Consider the following 25305-nt stretch of genomic DNA (forward strand, 5'->3'; position numbering starts at 1 on the left):
AGTTCATGAGCAGCTGAGAAGAGAGTTTGTTCCATTTTAGCTTCCTGAAGAAGAAGAGCCTTTGCTGGGGACATCACACCAGGTGTGGTGTGTTCAGGGACCATGTTAGGTCAGATGTTATGTGAAGACCCAGAAACTTGATGTTGTCCACACGCTCTACTGCCTCTCTGTGTATGAGGAGAGGAGCATGTTTTGTCTTGCTGGACCTCCTGCAATCCACAATGACTTCCTTAGTCTTGCTGCTGTTCAGGACAAGGTTGTTGTCTAAGCACCACTGTGTCAGTTATTGGACACCCCTCCACTTTGGTCTGATTTGTGCAAAGGATATTGTTTGCACAAATCAGAAATCTTTTGGTTCGTTCAGATTCAGCTTTGGAAAAAGAAGCAACCCAACGAAACAACACCCCTCTTTTTAAGACTATATTTCAGTTAGAAAAAACACTGTTTTAGAACAATTACTTCTTTGTCCAAATGTTGGCACCGGTAACTTGTTACCTATACTTCTAAACTTTTGGCTACTACACTGGTTGTCATTAATGCCAGCACAGTGTTGGCCAGTGGTGGTTTTGGGGTGATGTTCAAACAGCCGGAGCTGATATCTACTGTTTCCTTAAGTCTCATCTCTCAAGGTTTGGCATGTTGCATGGGATGTTATACCAGTGGTTCTCAAACCTCTTCTGGTATGATCCATTTCAGAAGAATATTAATAGAAAATATTAATAGAAAATCCAAATAAACATTTGTTTAAAGTAAGTATGTAATATATATATAGCATCATAAAATTCTTATTTATTTATTTTCTCCCTCTCCGAAAAATAATTCTGGTCAACTTTATTTTTTTTTCTCCTGGTTATCTGTGCCCCACCTACGATTTCAGGCTAATTTGTCTGTTTTGTTGTTTGCAGTTTTTGACCAGTGTTATAAATAGTGGATCCAGGCAAAGTAGTAGAAAAATGATACTTTAAAAAAAAGAAAGAAAGAAAAAAACTTTTGGAATGAGTAAAGCATGTTCTACTTGAAAGCAATCGAAATTGGCTTTGTATGTAAGACACTTTCAGTAATTTCGAACAATGGCACTGCAAAAATTTTAACAGTTATTTCTGTATCTGTGAGTTTTAAAATCATGTGTGTTTTCTAAAAGTCCAAGCACATTTGTTAAGTATTAATTTGTTTTTTTAAACAATCTTTTATTAAAAATGGATAAAGTGAACTCCAACTGTGGCGTCTTTAAACCATTTTTTAATCTTGTGCTGTTTTGCTCATGTTTAAATTTAGCAGACTTAAACAATTGTGAAGATCGCAAAAAAAACTGCGTCTAGTGGTGGTGACCATTAGACCACATTAACACCACACATCCGCTCACAGCAGCAACATTTCTACAACTTCAGAAGACATTACTCACATAGCCCACATTAATATATTATACAAATACAAAAATACACCACTATACAAAGTTCACTAACATCTAATGTTTTACACTATGTGGGCATCCTTTTTGCTCCCAAATGGAATACGGGTCCCCACAGTGTGACAGTGTAAAAGTATATATATGTGTAAAAGACGCATGTCCCCACAATATGAGTAATACAAGTACACACACACACACACACCTTTGTGGGTACATTATCGGGGATGAAACAACAGCTGCAATTACTTTGACATCATGTATTCTCTAGACTTATAGGTTTACCTTTAATATCATTGAATGTCTAAGCCTAACCCTTAAACCCATCCCTCAAACAGCAACTAACTAACAAGTGTACTTGGGACACACGTCCACCACCGCCACCGCTAATATTACTCAGGGTGAATAAAAAAGAAATAAATGATACACTCGAAGTCATCCAACCAGAGATATGCGCTTTGACCCGCACATCCACAACACTTTGACCCTCCATCCCACAGTCAGGTCTGCGGCTGAGTGCAACAACGACTCTATTGTACAAGTAGATCCCGCTTCACTGCAACTTGCGGACCTCCCCCCCAAAAAGGGAGTGAAACGCGTTGTAAATATACGCATATATAAACACTCATCTGCTACCTCCTTTTTAATATTTCACAAAAGACCGAAGTCCGGAGGCTCGCTGCTTTTCCTGAGGTAACAAGTCCAGTTTTCTGTGGTGGAATATTAACTTTAAGTGTGCTTTAAGAGTGTAAGTGTCCGAGGTTTTTGCATCTGTGCCTTCAGTGAGCGGAACGGAGTGGGACGGACTTGGATGATAGTCAGGAGCTCCCGGTGCTGCCGTAAAGATCCCAAACTCTCGCATCTAATAAGACAACATGGGAAAGGTAAACATGCTGTTTTGTGATTTTTTTTACTGATTATGCGCTGAGTTGCTCAGTTACTTTTGTTGTGCGTCTCTGATTTTTACAACGCAAAGATGCGTAGTAAAAGAAAAAAAAAGAAAAAAAAGAAAAACAAGAAAAAAGAAAAGTTGTACGCGGGTTGGAACGCGGGGACATATGGGAGCAGACGGTGCTCGGGACGTCTGTGGAAATAAAACACGCAAAGATATGTTGTTGACGTGTATGCGAAGCATGCAGAAGAGGGCTATGGAGACAGAGGGAAGTCTGCTTTGAGACCAAGCTCCCACTGAAGCGCTATGCTAAATTATTATTGGTAAGATGATGCAACAGGCACCCCCTCCCCTTTAAAAGTAAACCCACACTAACTGCTGTATGGAGAAAGCTGGTGCCACATGTGGCCTGAGCGATTATGTTTTTGGAGATAGCAAATCCGTTAAAGGATCATTTTTAATATGCTTACTGTGCAGATTTATCATGCAGAAAATGGACAATATCTACCACGCTTTGATTTTCCTCAGTTGTAGAAAACTGTTGATACAGTGAGGTAAAATAATATAACAGAGACAAGCAAGCAAGCAAGCAAGCAATTTATTTATATAGCACTTTCAGATCAGCCCCCAGCTGAACACAAAGTGCTGTACACTTGACATGCCAAAAATGATACATTGAACATGTTAAAAATAATAATAATAATAATAATAATAATAATATAAAATAAATAAAATATATATATAAAAAAAGATTATTAAAATGACATTTAAAATAATAAAATTGAATGGACTCATGTTGAAAATGAACGGAGTCTGTTTTTCTGTTTTTTCTTTCTTTCATGTTTTCATGCTTTGATTAATTGAAATTAAATGACACAAAACCAGAGATGGTGATGGGAGTAAATATGTTCGTTGCACATTTGGTAAACAAACCCTTAAATTAAGTTTTATCAATTAAAAAAAAAAGAAAAAGAAAAAAGAAACATTACCAAGTAGGGACGCACCAGTCTAACTTCTCTTAGTAAGTGTTTATCTACTTGTATACACTAAAGTGACTGTGACTCACTGACTGCCTAAAGCTCACTGAATGAGGCCATGGACCTATGATGATGATGATGTTGATGATGATTAAAACACTGAGCTCATATTAATTACATCCAGCTCCAGATCAGTGAGCACATCATTACCAGTAAAATTCTACAGAAGCCTCCATTTTTAGCAGCCGGTTGTGCAAAGTGTTTTACTGCTTGTAGGCAGTTTATATAGAGGTGTAAGCACATGAATCATATACCTTTACATATCAGGGCTACAGCTGATGTAAATGATACGATCTGACAGATGACCTAAATTGTCAAAATGCTCTCAAGCAACAGCGTAAAGTTGCAGATCATTGTTAATCAAAACATCCCACACGGTGTTTAGTTGAATACTAAACATCCACTGCAGAAAAATCCACTCAGATCTCAAGCGATGGATATTTTTCTTCGTTTTAGCTGAGCCTGGTCTCATTATAGCGTTAAACCTATAAAACTTCTATTTCTGTGTAATGATTAACTTCAGTATCTTGTGAGATTGACTAACAGGAAGAATATATCAGCTACATTCCTCTCTTTTCATGTCAGAGTATTCTCTGTTAAAGAATAAAACTATTCACTGAACCTGCGAGTTATTGTTTATATTTGACAAAGGTGGGGGGAAAAAGATTAGATAGTGGATTCTGGATGTGCTTTTACTTCGGTGTGATTGTTGGAGAATAATGTGCGTTGAACTTCATTCTGTTAATACATTTTGCTTCTTTTAGAAACTTTTGGGGACCAATTACCCAGTCAGCATCTGCTTCATAGTGGTGAATGAATTCTGCGAACGCTTCTCCTACTATGGCATGAAAGGTATGCAAATAAAAGCCTGGGTGATATTACAGTGCAAATCTATATAAAGCCTGAATAAAAGTAAGGTTTTCTGGAATCACAGAGTAATTTTAGCTTGCTACATTACATATTATGAGTATTATTGGGGCAATATAATAGAGAGGCATCAAATAAGGTCTCTCTTGTTCCCTCACACGACCTCACTTATCTCCATAAGTGACAGATTTACTTCAGCCGGATCACACACAAACACAGATGTAAATACACCACGCAATTTCCTGCAGTTTTAAGCTGATGCACTGTGTCCACAGTTTCAGCTACTGACAAACATTTTTCCTCAATCCGAGTGAACTTAAGACTCGGGGGTTTTATTTAATTACACTGTCTCTAAAATGTGAGAGAATATAAAAAAATAGACCCCAAACATCTCATTTATTTCAGTCATTAGTAAAAATACCAACAATATTAATTTTACTAATAAATAAAAGAAGAGAAATCGCATCAGAGAGGTAAGTGGTTTGAAAATAATGGATTACTGATATTCTGTAACCATCAGAATAACCAAGTTGTTTTGGATTTATTCTGGTGGCCTCTACGGTAATTTAAGAGCTACAAACTAGCAGAATTGCAGTCAGCCAGGAAATGCCATCTGCTGACGGAGATCAAGAGTTGAGTTGTTGTCGAGTGCTCGGGAAAAGCTAGGACGTCTGTTTTGAATGAAGATGTTGCTTAGTTAACAGCGTGAGTTGTGATGTTGGCTTTAGCAGCACACAGGGTTCATCTTAAACTTTCCCAAGCGACTCTCGTGTCTGTTATGACTTATTTATTAAGAAAATGTCCCAACAGCTTTTTGGTTTTAGGTTAAAATGTCTTAGCTTACCTGAATGACAAACTCAAACCCAGAATGTTTACTTCTGGATCTTCTAAGGTTAAATGTAAGCACTGTGGGTGTCACCAATGTTTGGCTGTGCAGGATGAGCCACCAAAACACAGAGGGCATGTGGTATTGTTGAATTCATGAACTGCTGAGGATTCGCTGAAAGGATTCTGAGTGCAATAATACTTTTAGAATATGACAGGTCATGTTGAAGGCTTACGATGTATTGTGGTGTTTAGGTGTGGGCTTGGGCTTCTCCATCCTGTGAGCTGATTCACAGCTTATGCTTGCTTGTGTGTGTGTGTGATCACAGCATTGCTGACGCTCTATTTCCTCAACTACCTTAAATGGGACAAGGACCTCTCCACTGCTGTCTACCATGCTTTCAGCGGCCTCTGCTACTTCACACCCATACTGGGAGCTTTCATTGCTGACTCCTGGCTCGGGAAATACAAGTGAGTCTCTCAGCTGTAAATGCACTAAAGTGTGGATTCAAGCAAATAACAAAAATACATTGTGCAAACTGTGTTCATTTTATGTGCATACATTCTAAGCTTCTGCCACTGAAAAAAAACAAACATTTGTTGCCATCTATAAGTCAAAAATTTGGGTTTTTATCTCAAAACGTCTCACTTCATCTTCGAAATCTTGACTTATAGCTAGCAAAAAATGTATTTTTCAATGGCGGAAACAGGCGCATTTTATGCGTGTGCAGTATTTCATCATCTCCTTTTAAGCTGCTAGCTTTGCCTGACGCTGCCTGTTACTGGAGATGAATCATTCTGAGCACACATAGAGATTTTGAAGAAGGCCTGAATGCCCTGTACATAATCACAGCTTGCTCCCCACAGGACCATCATCTACCTGTCCATTGTATATGTGATCGGCCATGTGGTCAAGTCGGTTGGAGCCATTCCCACCGTGGGAAGCACCGAATTGCACATGTGAGTTGTCATGAGCTAATTCTATCACTCTGCACAATCACAGCCCAGCACTGTTAGAAGAGGAAGAGGTGAGGATTAATAATCCTTGTTGCACTGAAGGAATTTGAGCATTGATTTCAAAAGTTTTGAATCAGGATAAAATTATTTTTTTGGTCCATAAACGTCATGTCATTGATAAACTGATGCCCATCACAGTTCCCAGTGCCATACAGTTTCCGATAGTTTTCACTCAGCGATTCTTTGAGTGCCAATCTCAGCCAGTCTCTTCTTTCTTTTCAGTACTGTACTGTTATTAATATACACTGTGTTGTAGTTTGAATCAGCAGTTTGTTTGTGTTTTGTGTCCGTGTGTCCTACAGTGCTCTGTCCATGTCAGGTCTGATACTCATAGCTTTGGGCACCGGAGGGATCAAACCCTGCGTGGCGGCGTTCGGAGGAGACCAGTTTGGCGAGGAGCATGTAAGCCTTCTTTAGTTTGAGGACATATTTGTATTATTTTTATCGGTACACCAAGAAGACAAGGTTATCAGAAACCAATCCCAGCTATCTGATAACTTTTATAGAACGTGTTTTGAGGCGCGGCCTAGTGATAACTACCTGCCCATCATCAAACATTAGCTACTGAGCCACACATACTTCTCAGAAGTTATCTGTGGCATGTAGGAATTGGAGTTGTTCTCTAACTCTTTTGTTACTGTGTAAAAATAATACTTTAAACTGCAGTGCTAGATTTACTCGGTGTTATTGGTGTCCAAACAGTGTTTAGGACATATCCGAAAACTCATCTGAAAGCTTATATAATGTTGAATACAACAGTGGTCATGTGGAGTTGTTGTAGCAATGTTAAACTCAGTAAGTGATTATGTTTTGATCCCTTCTAGACCACAGAGAGGCAGAAGTTCTTCTCTATTTTCTACATGTCAATCAATGCTGGCAGCTTCCTGTCCACTATTATTACACCCATATTGAGAGGTGAGCGTATAGTCGTAGTTTTACATGTTACATTATATCCAGTGAGGTCCGCTGTGTTAATAACACACACCACTCCTGCAGGTGACGTGCAGTGTTTTGGTGGAGACTGTTATGCTTTGGCCTTTGGGGTTCCTGCAGCCCTGATGGTTGTGGCGTTAGGTGAGTTTACACCTCAACATATACAGAGTTTTCTCTAAGTGCTTTTTAAACAGAGCAAGGGATTTTTCAACATAGCATTTCTAAACTTGACAGTTTTCTTTGGGAAGCAATACATTATTTCTGTTTGCGCACAATAACAATTATTTCAGGGAAAAAAATACAAAAAATGGTCAGCTCCCTGAAAAACTGACCTTTTTAATTGAGCCAGAGCACAAACCTCTGCTGTGGCAGGATGTGCTTTAACTCTTTAACAAATCTCGTAAAATCAAGTTACACATAGCATAAAAAACATCAGTAACGGTCCCAAAGCAGGAGATGTATATAGATAGTTATCACAGTGTATCGCAGAAGTATCATCTAGAAAATCAAAGCGAGCCACACAGCACAGAACAAGCCCGGCAGAGGACAGGAAGCGAAACATCATCCATATATCAAAGCTCAACATGTATCGTCCACTCACATGTATTCCACGCAGCAGTGAGGGCCTGAGCGACATAGTGATAGTCTCATCTCTCTTAACTTGCTCACTAGTGTATATTATAAAGATATTGATATTGATTCTGAGTGCATCAAACTCAGACTTTGATGAGCATCTGATTTTTCATCCTGCTCTGGGTTAGGAATAATAAAATTAATACGATCCTCCTCCAAACCTGGGCCCTACATTGTCCACAGTTTTTTTACACAGCCCTTTCTGCTGTTTTTGAAATGCTTTAATTAACTTTTTCACAAACTCAGTATTTAGGCATAAAAATAGTGCCACTAATAGGCACTGAACTCACATGCTGTCCTTCTTCGATTAGAATCTTCAGTTCCATGTTTGTAGCAACGTGTTACTAAATGCGGTATGTGCGCTGCAGTATGAAAATATTGACCTATATTTCAAACCTGCCAGTCGCATTTCGAGATCTGAGCTTTATTCCGGGCTGTGATCTGCATGCTGAGCTTGCGTTTTCACGAGCCGGCCTTACACTTGATCAAGGTCCATCCACATTTGTCCTGACAGTCAGTTGTCTCTGCCTCTCGGTCCCCGTCACCCCTGATCCTTATGGGATTCATGCTTAACTGAACCCTCGCTTTGAAAACAAACGGATTTAATTCTTGAGAGGTCACAGACAGATCGCAGTGAGGGTGAAGCAGAGGAGGAGCTTTAGTGCTCAAAGCCTGAAGCACGTTTACACCATGATAGGTTTTATTACCCCAAAGCCTTCATTAGCAGCTGTGAGAGGACAAACCATCCTTAAATCGGTACTCAGTATTATTTTGGTTGTTCTGACATCAAGGTAATCACTCGCTGTGATCTTCACTCAAACAAGTCCAGTCTGACTCTTTATTTATCGTGCACAGTTGTCTTCATTGCTGGCAGCAGTCTGTACAAGAGAACTCCTCCCCAGGGAAACATCCTTTGGGAAGTCTGCAATTGCATTGGGGTGAGTAATCCCATACTTCTCCCTCGACTTATCTGAGAGCTGAAGTGCAAGCACATTGATATACTGCTTTTTACTGCCAAGAATCATTAAGAAAGATATGAATTTCACACTTTGGGTTTCTGTCTGCGTTGTACACACTCCATTTTCATTCCAATTATTTACCTTTGACCTACAGTTTGCACTTAAAAATCGCTGGAACAAATCGAAACATGACTCACCGAGACAGCACTGGTTGGACTGGGCTGAGGAGAAGTACTCGGTAACGTCAGCAAAGTCCTTCTATTAATTCATTGATGCGTAGAATATTTTTAAAAGTCATCTAACCTGTGTGTGTTTGTTTGTTTGTGTGTGTGTGTTTTATTTTACAGATGCGTCTGATTCAGGAGATTAAGATGGTTTTGCGAGTTCTGGTGCTCTACATCCCCCTCCCAATGTTCTGGGCTCTCTTTGATCAGCAGGTAAGACAAAATAATAAATAATAATAAACTTAACTTGTATAACAGAGTTACTTTTACATAATGCAATAAGAGCTCACAATCAAAAATCAAAAAGACAACTACACGCAAATAAAATAACTGAAAACAGAAGACATTAAACCGGAACAGTGTGAATATTATGACAGGTAACATAAATAAATACATTTCTAATAATGAATGAATTTATTTACCGATTTAAAAGTTGCTGGAGAAATCCACAGCTCTAACACAAAATGTCCTTCTGTAATGAGCGTGCAGGAACAGATGAAATGTGTCTGAGGTGTGAGTAAATCTGTGATGTAGGTGTTGTGAACCACTGCGTTTTGCGGACCCAAATACAGAATAGGACGATTAAATCCAAATGCCAGATATGTGGACAATACAAGGACAAGAGGAGTCTGAGACAACATATACACAAGACAATAAGGGGAGAGGGAACAGGTGGGGAAATAGCCAAAACTTAAAAGCGAAGTAAAACTAAATACAAGTTTCTGTGGCTGTGAAGGCAACTGTTGGTACCTACAATAATACAGATGAAACCCCAACAACCAGACGAACAAAGCACTTGGCAACAGTGGGAAGGAAAAACTCCCTTTTAACAGGAAGAGACCTCCGGCTGAATCAGGCTCAGAGAGGCGCAGGCATGTGTGGGGCTGAGGGGAGTGAGACACGAGGGTAGACACAGAGTATTAAAATAAAAAAAGGAAGTGACTAACCAAGTAACCACTATCAAGACAGCCTTATCAAGGCTTATCAAGACACAAAAGGATACGGGGAAGGCTAGATTACGCAAGAGATCAGAATATAAAACAGTACTACATACCAACACACCTTCAATGACATTACTAAAAGCTTAAAAGCAAACACAAAGAAAAAATGCTTTTGAAATTCAGAGTCCAAAAATGTAATACCTTGGGTTTAAAACCCAGAACCATGACAGTAGGTAGCAGCAAGACCAGGGGTGTCGAACTCCAGGCCTCGAGGGCCGGTGTTCTGCAGGTTTTAGATCTCACCCTGGGTCAGCACACCTGAATCAAATGATTAGTTCATTACCAGCCCTCTGGAGAACTTCAAGACATGTTGAGGAGGTAATTTAGCCATTTAAATCAGCTGTGTTGGATCAAGGACACATCTAAAACCTGCAGGACACCGGCCCTCGAGGCCTGGAGTTCGACACCTGTGAGCAAGACCATGGAAGACTTTAAAACAGGGGTGGAGAACTCCAGGTCTCAAGGGCCGGTGTCCTGCAGGTTTTAGATCTCACCCTGGGTCAACACACCTGAATCACATGATCAGTTCATTACCAGGCCTCTGGAGAATCTCAAGACATGTTGAGGTAATTTAGCCATTTAAATCAGCTGTGTTGAATCAGGTAGCCAGTGAATCGTAGTGAGGTTGGCAGTGATGCAGTCTTTTGTTTTTGATTTCGTTAGTCTGAACTCGTGTGTTTTGAATGAGATTGAGAGGGAAGAGTGACTTTTGGTTGGGAAAAAAAACATATTAACCTTCACAATGAGCTACTCTCCATTATGTATCCAAACCCCATATTTTATACACCATATACTAAAGTTAAATGCCCAATGAAAATAAGCTCTAGGAATGTGATTAGCACATCAGTTCAATTCGGTTTTATTTATATATCGACGAATCACAACAACAGTCGCCTGTATTGTAAGGAAAAGACCCTACAATAATAAAAAGAAACCCCCCCACCAATCAGACGACGCCCTGTGGAGGAGCACTTGGTGACAGTGGGAAGGAAAAACTCCCTTTTAACAGGAAGAACCCTTTGGCTCAGGGAGACTTGGCTATCTACTGTGACCGGTTGGGGATGAGGGGAGGAAGACAGGACAAAAAAACACACTGTGGAAGAGAGCCAATCATTAATAATGATTAAATATTCTTAAGTATTATTTAAATTGTGTTCTACTGTTGTACTCAGGCATTTATTCCCAGTTTAAGCAACATTTACAGTCACAGCTTTTACTTACTTTTTAATCAAAAAGAAAAACTTGCCTCAGTTCCCTTCCTACTTGGACAGACTGCATTCTGTGTCAGCACAAGATCAAGGTCTTGTGGCGAAACTTTCTTGCAAAATCCCATAAGTGTCTGTTATGTTCTCCTCTGACCAACAGTCAACACAACCATCTGATTATAGAAAAACCTCAAAGCCACATTCAACATTCCTGTTTCTCTTTCCTCCTGTATCCGTTTCTTCCTGTAATTCGACTGATTTAAAACTGATTTCTTAGAGGACATGTCAGAAATACACTATCTCTTCATTATTATTATTATTATTATTATTATCCCTTCCAGGGAAAATGAGGAAATCCCATCTGCTGTGCCTTAAACAAATTTTACAGTAACAGATGGCGTCTTTTCTTTATTGCAGGGTTCCCGCTGGACACTTCAAGCCACGAGGATGAACCTGGCTTTTGTAAGACCTTACTTACGTGAAGTAATGGTGTCAAGATGTTAAAAAGCTGATGCTGTATTTTCACATTGTTATCAGTGGGCTGGTTTAGATTAGCATCTGATATCACAAACAGGTCTTTAGAAGAGAGCTTTTCTTTGTTAGGGTGTTGCTGCAATTTATCATTTTATTCTAGTAAATAACATTGTTTATGGCTCGTTATCAAGTCAAAAAATCATCAACTCATCAAGTTTAGATTTATAAAGATAAAGTTTAAGTGTCTCTCTTGTCTTTGTCTTCTTTTATTATAGGGAAACTCCTTCGCTATTAAGCCTGACCAAATGCAGGTATGTGCAGCTTATTTGGCTCTTGCTGGGATACAAACTGTGCGCAGTCTTTGCTAATCTAAAAAAAGCAATAATGAAAGGCAGAAAGTCCAGAGAAAAGCAGAAAATGATTGAGATGGATACAAATTTCTTAGCATATACTTGCAACAGTACTGATATATGTCTATGTATATGATCCAAGTAGTTTTCCAATGGTTTAGCGAGCGATTACACTGTGTTTCAATGCTAATTTTTACCTTTGGAAATAGGTTTTTCTAAGTTAAATTTACTGTATATTGCAAGTATTCTGTATTTTATCTATCACTGGATTAACTGTAAACTTCTGACAACTGTTAAACATGCTTTTCTGGCTGATCAGTGTCTTAAAAAAAATTCATGGTACTCTATGCAGCCCCCCTCAAAAACTAAGTACACCCTTACAGTTTCTATAGATATTAAGACGGTGAACAGCAGCCAGGTGCTGCTTATCAAATGCACTTAATTCATCATGAACAAGTGTGAACACTTCTATGGAAGCAGAAGTGTTGGCAGTTTGCTGCTCTGGAGCTCTGTTAACACAATGCAACAGCCTTCCCAGGAGTGGAAAATCCAAGAGCTACATTTCCGACTCTGTTAGCATGGAGTCTGTTAGCATGTTAGTTAGCATGTTAGATGCTAAAGTTCATCACAGTGTTGGCTTGTTTGTACGGGCGGCCAGGAAAATGGCAACATGACTTAGGTTTGCCAAGTTAAATCTGGAGAAGTGGATAGTGGAAGTAATGGATAGCTCCATGTTTGGTGAAGATTTAAAAAAAGGGACAAACACCTCAAACGAACTATGTTGATGGTGGGGTGATGATGTTGGCTTGTTTTCCAGCCACAGGACTTGGACACCTTGCAGTCACTGAGTCAGCCATGAACTCCTGTGTATACCAAAGTATTCCAGAGTGAAATATGAGGCCATCACCCTAACAGCTCAAGCTTGGCCCAAAATGGCCCATGTAACAGCACAATGACCCCAAGCACAGCAGTAAATCTACAACAGAATGACTGAAAAAGAAAAGAATCAACGTGTTGAAATGGTCCCGTCAACTCGATGGAAATGACTGTGGTGGAACCTTAAATGAGAGTTGTGCAAAAAATAATGCCCACAAACCTCAATAAATGGAAACAACACTGTAAAGAAGAGTGCTCCAAAATCCCTCCACAATGTCGTGTTAATGACGAGAGGCTGATAAAGTACAGAAAACCATTACTAAAGGTGGTTCTGCATACTACTGAATCATGGGGCGGACTTAGCTTTTCTCAGGACTTCATAGAGAGCTGTGAAAACTTTATTTTCACATGACAGTATGTGATTAGTTTCTCCCTCCTTTTTGTTTGTGGCAGTTTATCATGTCATAGTTACAGTCACAGTTTTTTTCCTGCTAAGCAAAGCAGTAAAAGACGGTGACATGTTAATCTGCACTTGACCATTGGTCATGGCATTCATTGCAGCCTTTATGGTCACTGGATAAATGCCAGACTCTATTTTTTGCTATTTATTTATTTAAAAGTGACAACACTGTTTGACATATTTCCAAATAGATGTGCTGCATTTAGAGTTCGTAGCTCGTCCCTTATCCACTGAACTGGATTTTTATCCATTAGTTTCAGAATTTGGTTGTATAAAGGTGTCAGGTGCTTAAATATAGACGGTGGTGCTTAGGCCCAAACTGTCATACAATATGAAAAATTAGAAAATATCATCGAATGGATAAATAAACGAGCCGCTGAAATGGGCGTAGTGTTGAAGATCATAGTCAAAATTTATGGTGGAAATTGATTGTAGTTGGAATTGCTAAACCGTTAGAAGTTTCAACTACAAACTAGTTACAAAAACTTGCATAAAGTTAAAAGTCACACTGTCATTACAGTACAAAATAAACCAAAGCCATCAGGAAAAATTATTATGCTGCCAGTTTCTTTTTATCTCCAGTGTCAGCAGGCACTTGCGATGTCATGAGTGAGGCCTACCATGTGAGCTTTGCATTGCAGCTTCACTTATGCAAACACTCTGGACAACATCTTCAGTTGAATTAGTTTTACATGACCTGCCAGTAAAGAGCATTACACAACTTGACCATAAAGTGTTAATGGTTACCGTGTTTTTAAGCTTTAAGATTTAAAGACTAAGCATAAAAAAAGCTTCATGTTGTTCTGATATAAACAACCCGAGCCTCTCTTAAAGTCACTCCCTCGTAGTCTCTGTTAGGTTTCAAAGCCAGTGTGCTTGAATACAGCACCATAATTGATGGAGTGTCCTGCATAGCTGTTATATACTTCTAATGCAGTGAAACATCCAGTGAAAAGAAGCATCTCTCAAGTCCCCTCACTAATGAAGACCGATGTTTGACTAGGCTGTGATGAGGCTATTTTCATGAAAACACTTTTATGGTTCTTCTTCACTGCCATCTCTTTACAAGCAATACCGAATCAGAATCACTCTCTTTATTGACGCAACATTTATGATTTTATGAACTCTACAGAGCTTTTATAGAGTCATTAAAAGACTAATTTTCCTCTCCCTTGTTGTCTAGATGTTGAATGCTCTGCTGATTCTTGTCTTTGTGCCTATCTTTGACCTCATCATATATCCGCTCGTTAGACTCTGCGGACTCAAGATCACGTGAGTAGTGGATTTTTTTTTTGGCTTTGTTTTATACTACCTCCTTTATTTCATTCAGGATCATCTTGTAATCTCGTAAAATGGAAAAAATGAAGCATGTGATTCCACATATATTTCTCAGGATTATACAATAGACAAAAAAACCCCAAAAAAGAAAAAAAAGAAAAAGAAAGTTAACGATTGAGGGAAGTCTCTATAAACACAAAGCTAGCATACATTTACAAATGAATGTTTAATGAATGTTAAACATTTACTTTTAAACCCGACTCCAAAGTATTTCTCACAATGGAAATATGAATTTCCATACTTGTTTCTCAAGTAGGGAAACAGAGAATGACCTTGCCTTTATTTTTTTAAATGCTGTTATCTCAAGATCTTTTTGTGATGAGACTGTTTTTTTAAAGAAAATATTTTATTAAGTGAATATAACTAGTTTTTTTCAGGTTCATGGCATAGTTATGGAGAACTTGATTGCAATGAAAGGAAGCACTGTTTCCCTCATCCGGTTACTGCTGGTCGCAGCAGATGGCCCCGCCCCTCCCTGAGCCTGGTTCGGTTGAAGGTTTCTTCCTGTTAAAAGGGAGTTTTTCCTTCCCACTGTCGCCAAAGTGCTTGCTCATAGTGGGTCATATGATTGTTGGGGTTTTCTCTGTATGTATTATTGTAGGGTCAACCTTACAATATAAAGCACCTTGAGGCGACTGTTGTTGTGATTTGGCGCTGTATAAATAAAATTGAATTGAACTGAATTGAAGTTAACATCCACAGAATTTAAGTGTAGTTCATTAAGTTAGAGACTAGATTTTCAACTCCCTAGATGAGGTGGACTGGTCTGAAGGTTGTCTCTAACAGTATACAGTGCGATTTAAATAGTGTCATACAATAATGTACATGATCTTTATGACCTCCTCCACGGAGGTTACGTTTTTGGTTGCATTTGCATGCATGCGTGTAATCATTCTACTTGTGCGCACAATAGCTCGAAAAGTTTTGAATGATTTCTGATAAATCTTTGTAAGTGTGTAGAGCGAGGTCATATTAACAATTCATTAAAATTGGACTTATATCGACCAAGGTCTTCAAGGTCAACTTACTTGATTTATTAGTTAAAATTGACATAAAAACCTTATTACTTGTAACTATAAAGAGATGGTGCTTCTAGTGAAATGTGTAATGTCGAGATATAGAAAATACTGTAAAAGGATTTAAAATATCAGGTAACATTTGACCTCTGACCTCTCCTTCAAGATTATTAGGGTGGTGGCTGGAGCCTATCCCAGCGGCCATAGGCCATCGTTTGTACTAACAACATGTATGTATCTGTAACTGTTCCCATAAAGTTGGCAGCATTAAATTGTCCAAAATGTCTTGGTATGCTGAAGCATTAAGACTTCCTTTCACTGGAACTAAGGGGCGAAGGCCAGCTCCTGAAAAACAACCCCACACCATAATCCCCCCCTCCACCAAACTTTACACTTGGCAGTGCAGTCAAACAAGTACTGTTCTCCTGGAAAGCGCCAAACTCAGAGTCATTCATTAGATTGCCAGACGGAGAAGTGTGATTTGTGATTCCAGAGATCACGTCTCCACTGCTCCAAAGTCCAGTGGTGGCATGCTTTACGCCACTGCATCCAATCCGATTTTTTTTCTGTTTTGCAAAGCTGAGAAAGAAATTCAAGCTCACACATCAGTAAAAGCATCTCACCTTATGCATGATCCATAATGATACAGACACAGGAAAATAGAAATGCTTGGCAAAAACAGGATAATGTGAACATTTTAGACTTCCCTAAGTTTCCCAAATCATATTCTTAGTGGACCAATTTTGTTTTTAGAAGATCCTGACTTTCTGGAGTTTGCACCCAAGTGACGTAACACTTCTGAGAGTATCCCAACAATCAGATGATCCCCAATGAGCAACGAGTTGGTGACAATAGGAAGGAAGAACTCCCTTTTAACAATAGGACCAGACTTAGGGATGCACAGCCATAACAAGGAAATTATGCGACAGAGAGTTGGTCAGGGAGGACACTGGTGTGGAAGTAACCCTTCTGATAAAATGATAAAGCCACGCTTTCAGAATATTTTAAAAAGCAGTGAAAAACAGGTAAAGGTGTTAACTGTTGGGCACCAACTCTCTCTGTTTTCAGACCTCTGAGGAAAATGGCCATGGGAATGGTGTTTGCAGCCCTGGCCTTCGGAGCAGCCACTCTGGTGGAGGTGAACGTTGTGGTACGTATGAGCAGCAGTCATAGAGTGATTGCCTCTTGCTACAGAAAAGCACTCACACTCGGCGAAACCCTTACTGCTTATGTTTCCAGGAAAACCTGAATGTGTACAGTTCAGATGTATAATCATAATGTTAGCTTGCAGTTTTAAAGTTTGGATGCCAAAATATCAACTTAACAGTATCATCTTTTTGCTGATATTAGGTACATTTGCTTTTTCTAGCATACCCACCTGAATCTTATACTTTAACTGTTTAACTGTTGTTGATTTTATCTCATAGTGATTGTTTAAACTGGTCAAAAAGTGTTTTTGCAAGTATTTTTCCATCATTCTTATTTGCTTTTCTCTCTGCTAGAAAACTGTGGTGAATCCTGCACCTGCAGGGAAGTGTCTCTTGCAGGTTGTCAACCTTGCTAAAGAGGATGTCAGTCTGAAGGCTCCTGGCACCGATCTGTTTCTACAGTCAATCAAGTACCTTGAGGTAAGAAGAGTGGAGGTGGTTAAACGTTTCATACTTTTCACCGTTGCTCAAGGCGAATAGAATTAATAAACACATTTCCCTCTCGTTCACATGTACAGTGGATTTTTCTTTGCATTTCAAATAAATGTCAGGAGTGTAGGCTGAACATTTCTCAGAGATCCAAGTATGTATGAGTGTGTGTGTGCTTGAGGTTTCATTAGTTACCCCTTTAACTTTTATTTAACCAAGAAATGGGCCACTGCAATTAGAAGTGCGTGCTCTTTTTGAAAAAGCAGACGTGTACGAAACAATAAATAAACAGAATTCAACTAGTAATACAGGTAAGAAGAGAGGGATAAAACAAAACTATAACTCAGTGTGCCATTAACAGTGAAAATGCTATTTTAACTTTGATTCTAATAAACTTGTGTCTAAGCCTTGAGCTGTTCTACAGAAACAAGAGATTTCTTCTTCATTCTGGCAAATGAGTAAATTTATAATTCAATTTTCTAAAAACATGAACTCTCTGGCTTCTCTCAGGACCCTCCTGGTTATGAGACTGTTCCACTGTCCAACGGGGAGCTGAATCTTGAAGTCACTGGAGTCAATGGAGCAACCTTTTCGGCTACCCAGAAGGTTGAAGAGAAAAAGGCCTACAGTGTCATCATTTACCCTGACGCTGATGGAATCACCTACACATTAGTGAGTGTTCCTACGAGCTGTTACCACATCTTCACTTTTTTCCCCCAATACTGTTCACTATTGAGAATTAAATATCCAATGTGTACATTGGATATTTTTTATTGTGAGCTTAATAGAAATCATCAGAAAGCACAGGGTGCATACAGTTTGGGTTTAAAAGTATTTTAAAAAATCGACATGAGGTCAGTGCTCTGATCCAGAAAGCAGGTTCAACAAACTCTGATCATAAACTCTGTGTTGGGAAACTGAGTTTCCTGTTCCAGTTAAATCAACTCAACTGTGAGTCAAGCGTGTGCGTGTGTAGCGAGAGAAAGGCGTCATCGATGCAACTCTGATTCCATGATTCACCATGGCAACGGGCTTATGCCGAGCAAAGCCTTCAGTTTAATATAGTTGGCCGAGAAATATGAATGAGCGTCACTGTGGACGAGAGAGGAGAAAAGATCCTGTCATCATTTCCCAACTTGAATTTTCTTAACATTTAAATTTTAAATTGAATTATTTGTGTCAACGGCTGGAAGGGCGGTTTGTTTGAGGAGCGGACAGAAAAGCAGACTACCGAGAGACAGGATGACAGGATTTAACAAAAAGCGAGCGTTTGTTCAGGCTGATAACTAAACACAAAAGCAAAAGGCACAGGCGAACAGAGGCAAAAACTAAACGTTAAGTTGAACTGGAAAAACTAAAACTAGGCATGAAAACCATAACATGAACATAAGGATGAGGATGAAGAAAAACCAACACATGGGAAACACAGCTGACACAAATGAACATGACACCACAGGGGAAGCAAAACTAGACACACTGAACATGGAACACAAGACCTTCAAAATAAAACAGGAAACAAGACTTAAACACCTGGACCAGACAACATGGAAACAAACGTAACTAAACATACAGCCAATGCTATAAATAACTTAATACTAAATAACAGAAAACTAAAACATACCAACACAAAGAATTCACAGAAAATCAATAATCCCAAAAATGCTGGGTAAGCAGAACGAACTGTTTTAAAAAGTTGTTCATTATCGTTTAATGACTGTATTTCAGCGTGTGCGCACATTTCACAAGAAACGTTGTCAGAACACGTTCAAGTTCTCTGAAACTCTCTGTAAACTACACTTAGTCCCACGCACAATCTGAAAGCCATTTAAGGCTCATCTTTACTCACAAATCTTGACATCATCTCCAACACGATGCCAATGTTGTCATACATTTTTCCATCAGTGTTACAGATTACAACACAACAGCAAATGATTCTTCATTGATGAGTGTTTTATGTGACTAAACCTTCACAGTTTTATTTAAACTAATGCTGTCAGCGTTAATCTCGTTAAAATGACGTTAAAGCCATAACCGCAATAACGCCACAAATCTCCGTTAGCGAGTTAGCGTGGATTGCCCCGTGCGTGGGGCTGCACGGCGTCAACGCGTTAGTGCAGTTAGCTTGTTAACGCGTAAGCGGCGTCCATTTAAACAGTGATTACGACAGGAATGTACGTGAAATATTTCAGTGGACATTTCAGGGAACTGGCGAACACCCTGACAAATGCATTACTGTCCACAGTGTTAGACGTAGTCCATAGATTTTCTTTGAAAATCTGCAGTGCCCAGTGAGGTCGTGTTGAATACAAGAAAGAAAGAGTATATATGGGATAATAATGGTTGTAAGGATATAAACTTCTACAGATTAATGCATTTCCATAAGTGCTTTAATATCAGCTGTCGGTCAGCTGGTTCAGGTGCAACAGAAGAGGAAGAGTGAGAGAGAAATGATCCATTTAAATTAAATCTCTTTATGGAAGAGAAACCCCGGAGTTGCCATCATCTTGTGGTTGTGGAGTTAGACGTGTCTGCTCGATCACATTAGATAAACACACTAAGCAGACAAGTCCGCTTAGCAGTTTGGTGCACCTGGTTCACACTGAGGTCAGTAAAGAAAGGCAAAAATACACATGCAGAAATTCGGATTAAGCTGTCTTATTGTGGGACTCGGTTACAGGAGATTTATACATCAGCGTCATAGGTACATCGTAACCACAGATCATTCTAAAAACCTACACCGAATAGAATAGATCTTTATTGTCACTGTTACAAGAGCAATGATAGACAGTTTGGCATCTCTCCGTTAGCAGCATGTAGATTTTTATATTAAAACTCCTTTAGAAAAAGAAAAAAAAGAAAAAAGCGAAACCAAAAAATAGAATTAAAGTTAAAGAGGTAGTGCAGATGGTTGCATTATAACAAATACGGTTTATAAATGGAGGTAGCAATGTTGGTTACATTCTGGTTTATAAATACAGTGGAAATGTCCATAAATGTTAACAGCACAGTTAACCTTTAATCAGGATGGAGGTCGGGCATCTTTGACAGCCTGTGGGTAGAAACCTTTATTGAGTCTGTTTGTCTTTGACCTGATGGACCTGTACCGTTAACCTGGGGGTGGGGGGTGAATCTGCATGCCAATAATAATAACATTAACGTCAGCATAAGGAATTATATTATTAATAGTCTCAGTATAAGGAATTACAGATGTCAGCAAATTCCTGGAGATTGCAAAAACTCAAAATTCTCATGCAGAAATTTACAAAGAAGTGGAATTTGTTTGCATAAAAAAAACCCAAAAAGCAAAATGAGCGACCCAGGATTTGTTTCCATCATGGCTGCCACAACCACAAGCTAATGAACACATAATGTACCAGCACTCTGTGGGTTAGGTCGTTGGCTCTACAAAGATTCACCACAGAAGTCTAAATCAGCTGTAAGAAGCTGAAGGAAATACAAAGACTCTCTATGAATGCTAATCTCCATTAATATTTATACAAGTTTCTAAAATTTAAATAATTCCATTGAGTGTAAATTGAAAACATGGGACACATTACAAATAGTAGATGTTGATGTTTTTTAATCTTTCAGGTAGAAGATCACATAACGAAAAACGAAGACGGGAATCCATTATTGAGGTAAAACCTTTTTAGCCTCGAGGCTGTTACTAAGCTTTTGTGCTTAAGCTGTAAAGCATCTGAATCTGCTTGTTCCCCTGCTGCTTTAAAACACAGGTCAACCTGGGATAATGAGGTTTGCTCACAAGTTCTCCCGGTTCATATTTAACAGGTTCCTCAACACACAGCCGGAGGCCTTAAACGTAACGGTGGGAGATAAGAATTTCTACATGTCCTCCGGTTACAATGTGACTCATAACAAGACTGTGCAGCGGGGCGAGTAAGTAGGATTTTTGGGAAGTAGTGGTCAAAATTGGAAAAAAAAGCCCTAATGCCAAATATCTGCTAAGTTGTTCCCCAACCCCCCAAAAAAGCAAAAACAAGAGACATCACTTTTTTCATAATTCCATGTCCAAAGAGATCATAATGTTGAAGCTTTTTCTTTGTTTAAAGCAACAAACAGTGTTATTATCAACTTATATCTTGTTAGTTAAATCATGCTGTTTGATTTTTTTCCTCTAATTCACGCAACTCTTCTGCCCTCAGATACACTCATGCCACCTGCATTTCAAGCTCAGGGAAGACCTCTAAACTTAACCTGGGCCTGCTGGACTTTGGCGCGTGTTACACTGTCATTCTCACAGAGGTCAGGATGCTTTCTAACAACTTCATTTAGTCATCACAGATCATAGCAGTTTTACACCCCTTCTGTGTCCCTTCTCAGGAAGCGGGTGAAATTGTGCCTCACAAGATCGAGGATGTGAAAGCCAACAATGTGCACATTGCCTATCAGATCCCACAGTACATCCTCATTACTGCTGGAGAGGTCATGTTCTCCATCACTGGCCTGGAGTTCTCCTACTCGCAGGTGATGTGATACATGCTACCTATCAGGATTATCTGTACTCTTAATGTTCCGCTGACAATCTTTGTTTGGAATATTAAACACTGAAAGCTTTTTGGCTTCAAAGAAAAAGGCTTTCAAGGACAGTAGCTTCCAACCAGGAAAATTCTCCAAACTGCAATACATCTGGTTGGACAAAAGGGGAAATTTGTCTTACAACACTTTTGTCCATATTAGCAAACACAGGAAGCTTTATACTCAGTTATTATTTGAGTAAAACTATAGCGCTTAAGTGTATTAGCCCACTACCCAGTGTAAGGTTTATGCCACAGCTGCCTTAAATTAACGGCGTTGATAGTTACAAAAATAAATTTGTATGTTTCTGTAATGGTTAATCCACCAGTATACACAGACTTCAAATTTACTGCTGACTTCTCAGTGTGCCAGCTCAGTTTTAGGGTATAAAAATGTGAATTCAGTTGAAAAAGGTTTTTTAAACCAATGTTTTTGACAGATTTCGGAAATATTTGTTTTTTCATGACAGGTGGGATAATAAAATTTGTTAAGCAATTTGAATAGAAATTATTACTGAAGCAGAGTATGATGATGTAAAGCATTTAGCTACCTTTTTATCCCAATTTAATGGCCATAAAGCTGACATCCACTAGCTTGCTGTGTCAGAGGAATGCTGTGTTTCAGAGCAACCTGTGAAATTAAAGACTGATAAACAAGACACAGCTTTTTAGAAGAGCTGGTTATTAACGATCCCATGCAAATTGTACATTTTCTGTAGAAATACTTAGAAAACGGTGCATTTACTATTAAAATTTTAATCCACTGAACGTTGCCCAAGAAATTGATTTCCCCTCCAGATCTGTTTCTGTCATATTATTAAGATGTCAAATTCCTACTTCACAAATCTTTTAAATATGTATATAGTCCCAGAGCTGCCAGCTGTCTTTATTTCTTTAACCCTGCATCTCTCTTACCTCCAGGCTCCAGCCAACATGAAGTCAGTGCTGCAGGCTGGCTGGCTGCTCACGGTGGCATTTGGCAATGTGATAGTGCTGATTGTGGCAGAAGGGGCAGGACTGGAACAGGTATGACTCTTGAGGGGCATTGTGGGAAACATTTAAACTCTTACACAAAAAAGAAAGAAAGGTTTTTAATCACCGGCCACTTCATTTGGTACCCCTGTTCAACTACTCGGTAATCAAGCATCTAATCAGCTAATTGTAGCAACTCAGCTGCAACTGGCAACATGCACCTAATAAAGTGGCCGGAGAGTGTATAAACCCTAACTAGTGAAAATTACATCTAAATGTGTTGATAACTGGGAAGGAAGTAATTTTTATTGTCATTCAATGAGACACATAGAACAAAATTTGTTGTGTCTGTTGAATGAAAGGAAGCTGTATCGCACACCGGCCTAATAGATGATGTCATAAAGCAATATACTTAAGAGATAAAAACACTAACTTAAAACGCTTTAAAGTAACATAAAATAATAAAAGCCATAAAAACAGACTCTAATGGACAAAAAGAAAGATTAGAAGTGCTTTGTACAAAAGTTTCATTATTGCAATGTATCATAAAGTAGAAATAAACCAAAGCTACCTGTGTACTGTAACACGGTTTAATGGAGAGATATGGATGAACTAAAAAAAAAGATGCTTTTTGGGGTATCTTATAATCCACTGGAGCGTGTTTCTCACCTCTTTTATCCCACAATGTGTGTACCAAAAGTGTTTTCTTTTAAATCGCCAGCTTAAATAAAACGTACATCAGCAACTAAAACGGTTATGTGTCTTGGTGAGCAACAAATGAACTGAATCGGTCGCGAGCGCGTGCACCGAACACTAAACTGTCTCTGTTATCTCAGTGGATAGAGTTCTTGCTGTTTGCCTGCCTGCTGTTGGGCGTCTGCATCATCTTCTCCATCATGGCCCACTTCTACACCTACGTTGACCCCGAAGAAATGGACAAGCTTTACCTGGAAAACTCCGTGAGGGAGGAAGACGACAGTGACTTCAAGAAGAAAAACAACGAGATACAACTGAACAAAACGGGGAAGAGCACCAGAATGTAATACCGCGACATTAGTCACACCTCATTATACTTTTGGCTGCTTTGTGCTTTATAAAGGTATTATTTTAGTGAAAATGAAACTCTAAGATGTGATTGTTGGAGATTTCTTGTGGTTTTAAAGTGTCAGACTCGTGACATCATTTAACATATGTTGTGAAAAACTCCCGTTTCAAACTTTATAACCTTACAAGGAAAGGACTTCCTGAATCAAACTTAAAATATGAAATAATGTTTGAGGAAGACAAAATAATCATTTCTGCAAAATGATCAATAGTGTTATTAAAGCATGTTAATACTACACTGTATATATTTGTTGCATATTAACCCCATGTCAGAATGCTGTTCATGATAATCACAAGCTGTGCAAATATGGGACAGAAAGCATTCAGTTCGCTTTGTGTGCCTTTATCACAATGATGTTTGATTTCCAGAAAACAAAGCTCATCATTACTAAATGCCTGATGTGATATGATCTCTAATTACAAGGGTATTTCTGCCTGTTTGCACCTGAACAACTAAACAAAACAGAGTTTCTCAAACAAGTTTCAAGGGTCTGCATGTAGTGCAGCCAGTGTCTGAAACAATCTTTCAGTAGTAGTGGATACAAGTACACAAGTTTACCAGTTTGTCCCTCTAGAGCTGTTTTTTTTGAAGAAACAAAAAAAGAAAAGTCACATTAGCCACTTGAATTTTAAAAAAGTTCCAGTCTGGTCATTGTTTGGATCTTAGAAAGCAGCTGTTTCATTACAGAATCTCAACCACTGGATAGATTTCAGTCTTGATTTATCAGCTTTTGACTATAACTCATAACCTCAAAACTGCTTCAAAGTCTATACGAGGGAAAACAGAAGGATTGTATTGACACGTGTCACATGTAGCGCTAATGGTTTTACCCCTTTACTCACACATACAGCTAGGTTTAGACTTTTAACATTGATTAAATGACTCACATATTTGATGCTTGAATCCTTTTTTATTCTTAGATTGGCTCCCTTTGCAACCACAGACACAGTTTTAACGTACACATGTAAACCTAGACGGATTCATCAGGGGTACCTGGGGTTCAGCGTCTTGCCCAAGGGCACGTCAACAGCCGCAGGAGCTGGGGAGTGAACAAGTGACCTTCTGAATAGGAGACAATCCAAGCAGCTGTGAAGGGAAAGCTTTCTGAGGGCCATGGGTCAGAAAGCAGTGAGGAGCGAAAGGGATCCATACAGGAGCTGAAAAAGTAATCTAATCTATTGAAAAAGTCCACTTTTATTCATTCAAAAAGTCTTATGTCACCTGAAAAACAGTCTTTTTTGCATTCATTTGTACCAATTTTAGTCCTTGTATCCACCTGTGAATGATTTCCCCGTAAAGGTTTCTGCTTTGCTGACGTTGAAGTGAACTCTGTTTCTTTCTGGCAGGTTGGGAAGTTTAAAATTGTGCAGAAACATCCAGCTTTAGTTTTGCATACATAATGATTTCTTTTACTGATGACTTTTTGAGAATAGGCAGAAAAATCACAGATATGAAAAAAAAAAAAAGGCAAAAATTATGAAAGAATTTCATGCTACGGTTCATGCTGCTCATTGGGACACTTCATCATCACAGAGCCATCTTTT

The 25305-nt window shown here is 38.9% G+C and overlaps 1 protein-coding gene across 1 annotated transcript; it reads left to right on the top strand.

Annotated features, from left to right (window-relative positions):
- The first annotated feature begins 1947 nt into the window (after positions 1 to 1947).
- On the top strand, positions 1948 to 25191 carry slc15a2 (solute carrier family 15 member 2). The gene is made up of 23 exons (XM_005475385.4): positions 1948 to 2098; positions 2189 to 2289; positions 4099 to 4186; positions 5356 to 5497; positions 5894 to 5986; positions 6346 to 6445; positions 6868 to 6958; positions 7040 to 7117; positions 8465 to 8547; positions 8723 to 8806; positions 8916 to 9005; positions 11416 to 11460; positions 11748 to 11783; positions 14342 to 14430; positions 16581 to 16662; positions 17015 to 17140; positions 17660 to 17821; positions 20741 to 20787; positions 20939 to 21046; positions 21313 to 21412; positions 21491 to 21634; positions 22606 to 22710; positions 23493 to 25191. The coding sequence occupies exons 2-23, from the start codon at positions 2281 to 2283 to the stop codon at positions 23697 to 23699; spliced, it is 2109 nt and encodes a 702-aa protein (XP_005475442.1). The 5' UTR covers positions 1948 to 2098; positions 2189 to 2280; the 3' UTR covers positions 23700 to 25191.
- The last annotated feature ends 114 nt before the right edge of the window (positions 25192 to 25305 follow it).

This window comes from Oreochromis niloticus, linkage group LG16 (assembly GCF_001858045.2).
Source record: "Oreochromis niloticus isolate F11D_XX linkage group LG16, O_niloticus_UMD_NMBU, whole genome shotgun sequence".
NCBI classification, from domain to species: domain Eukaryota; kingdom Metazoa; phylum Chordata; class Actinopteri; order Cichliformes; family Cichlidae; genus Oreochromis; species Oreochromis niloticus.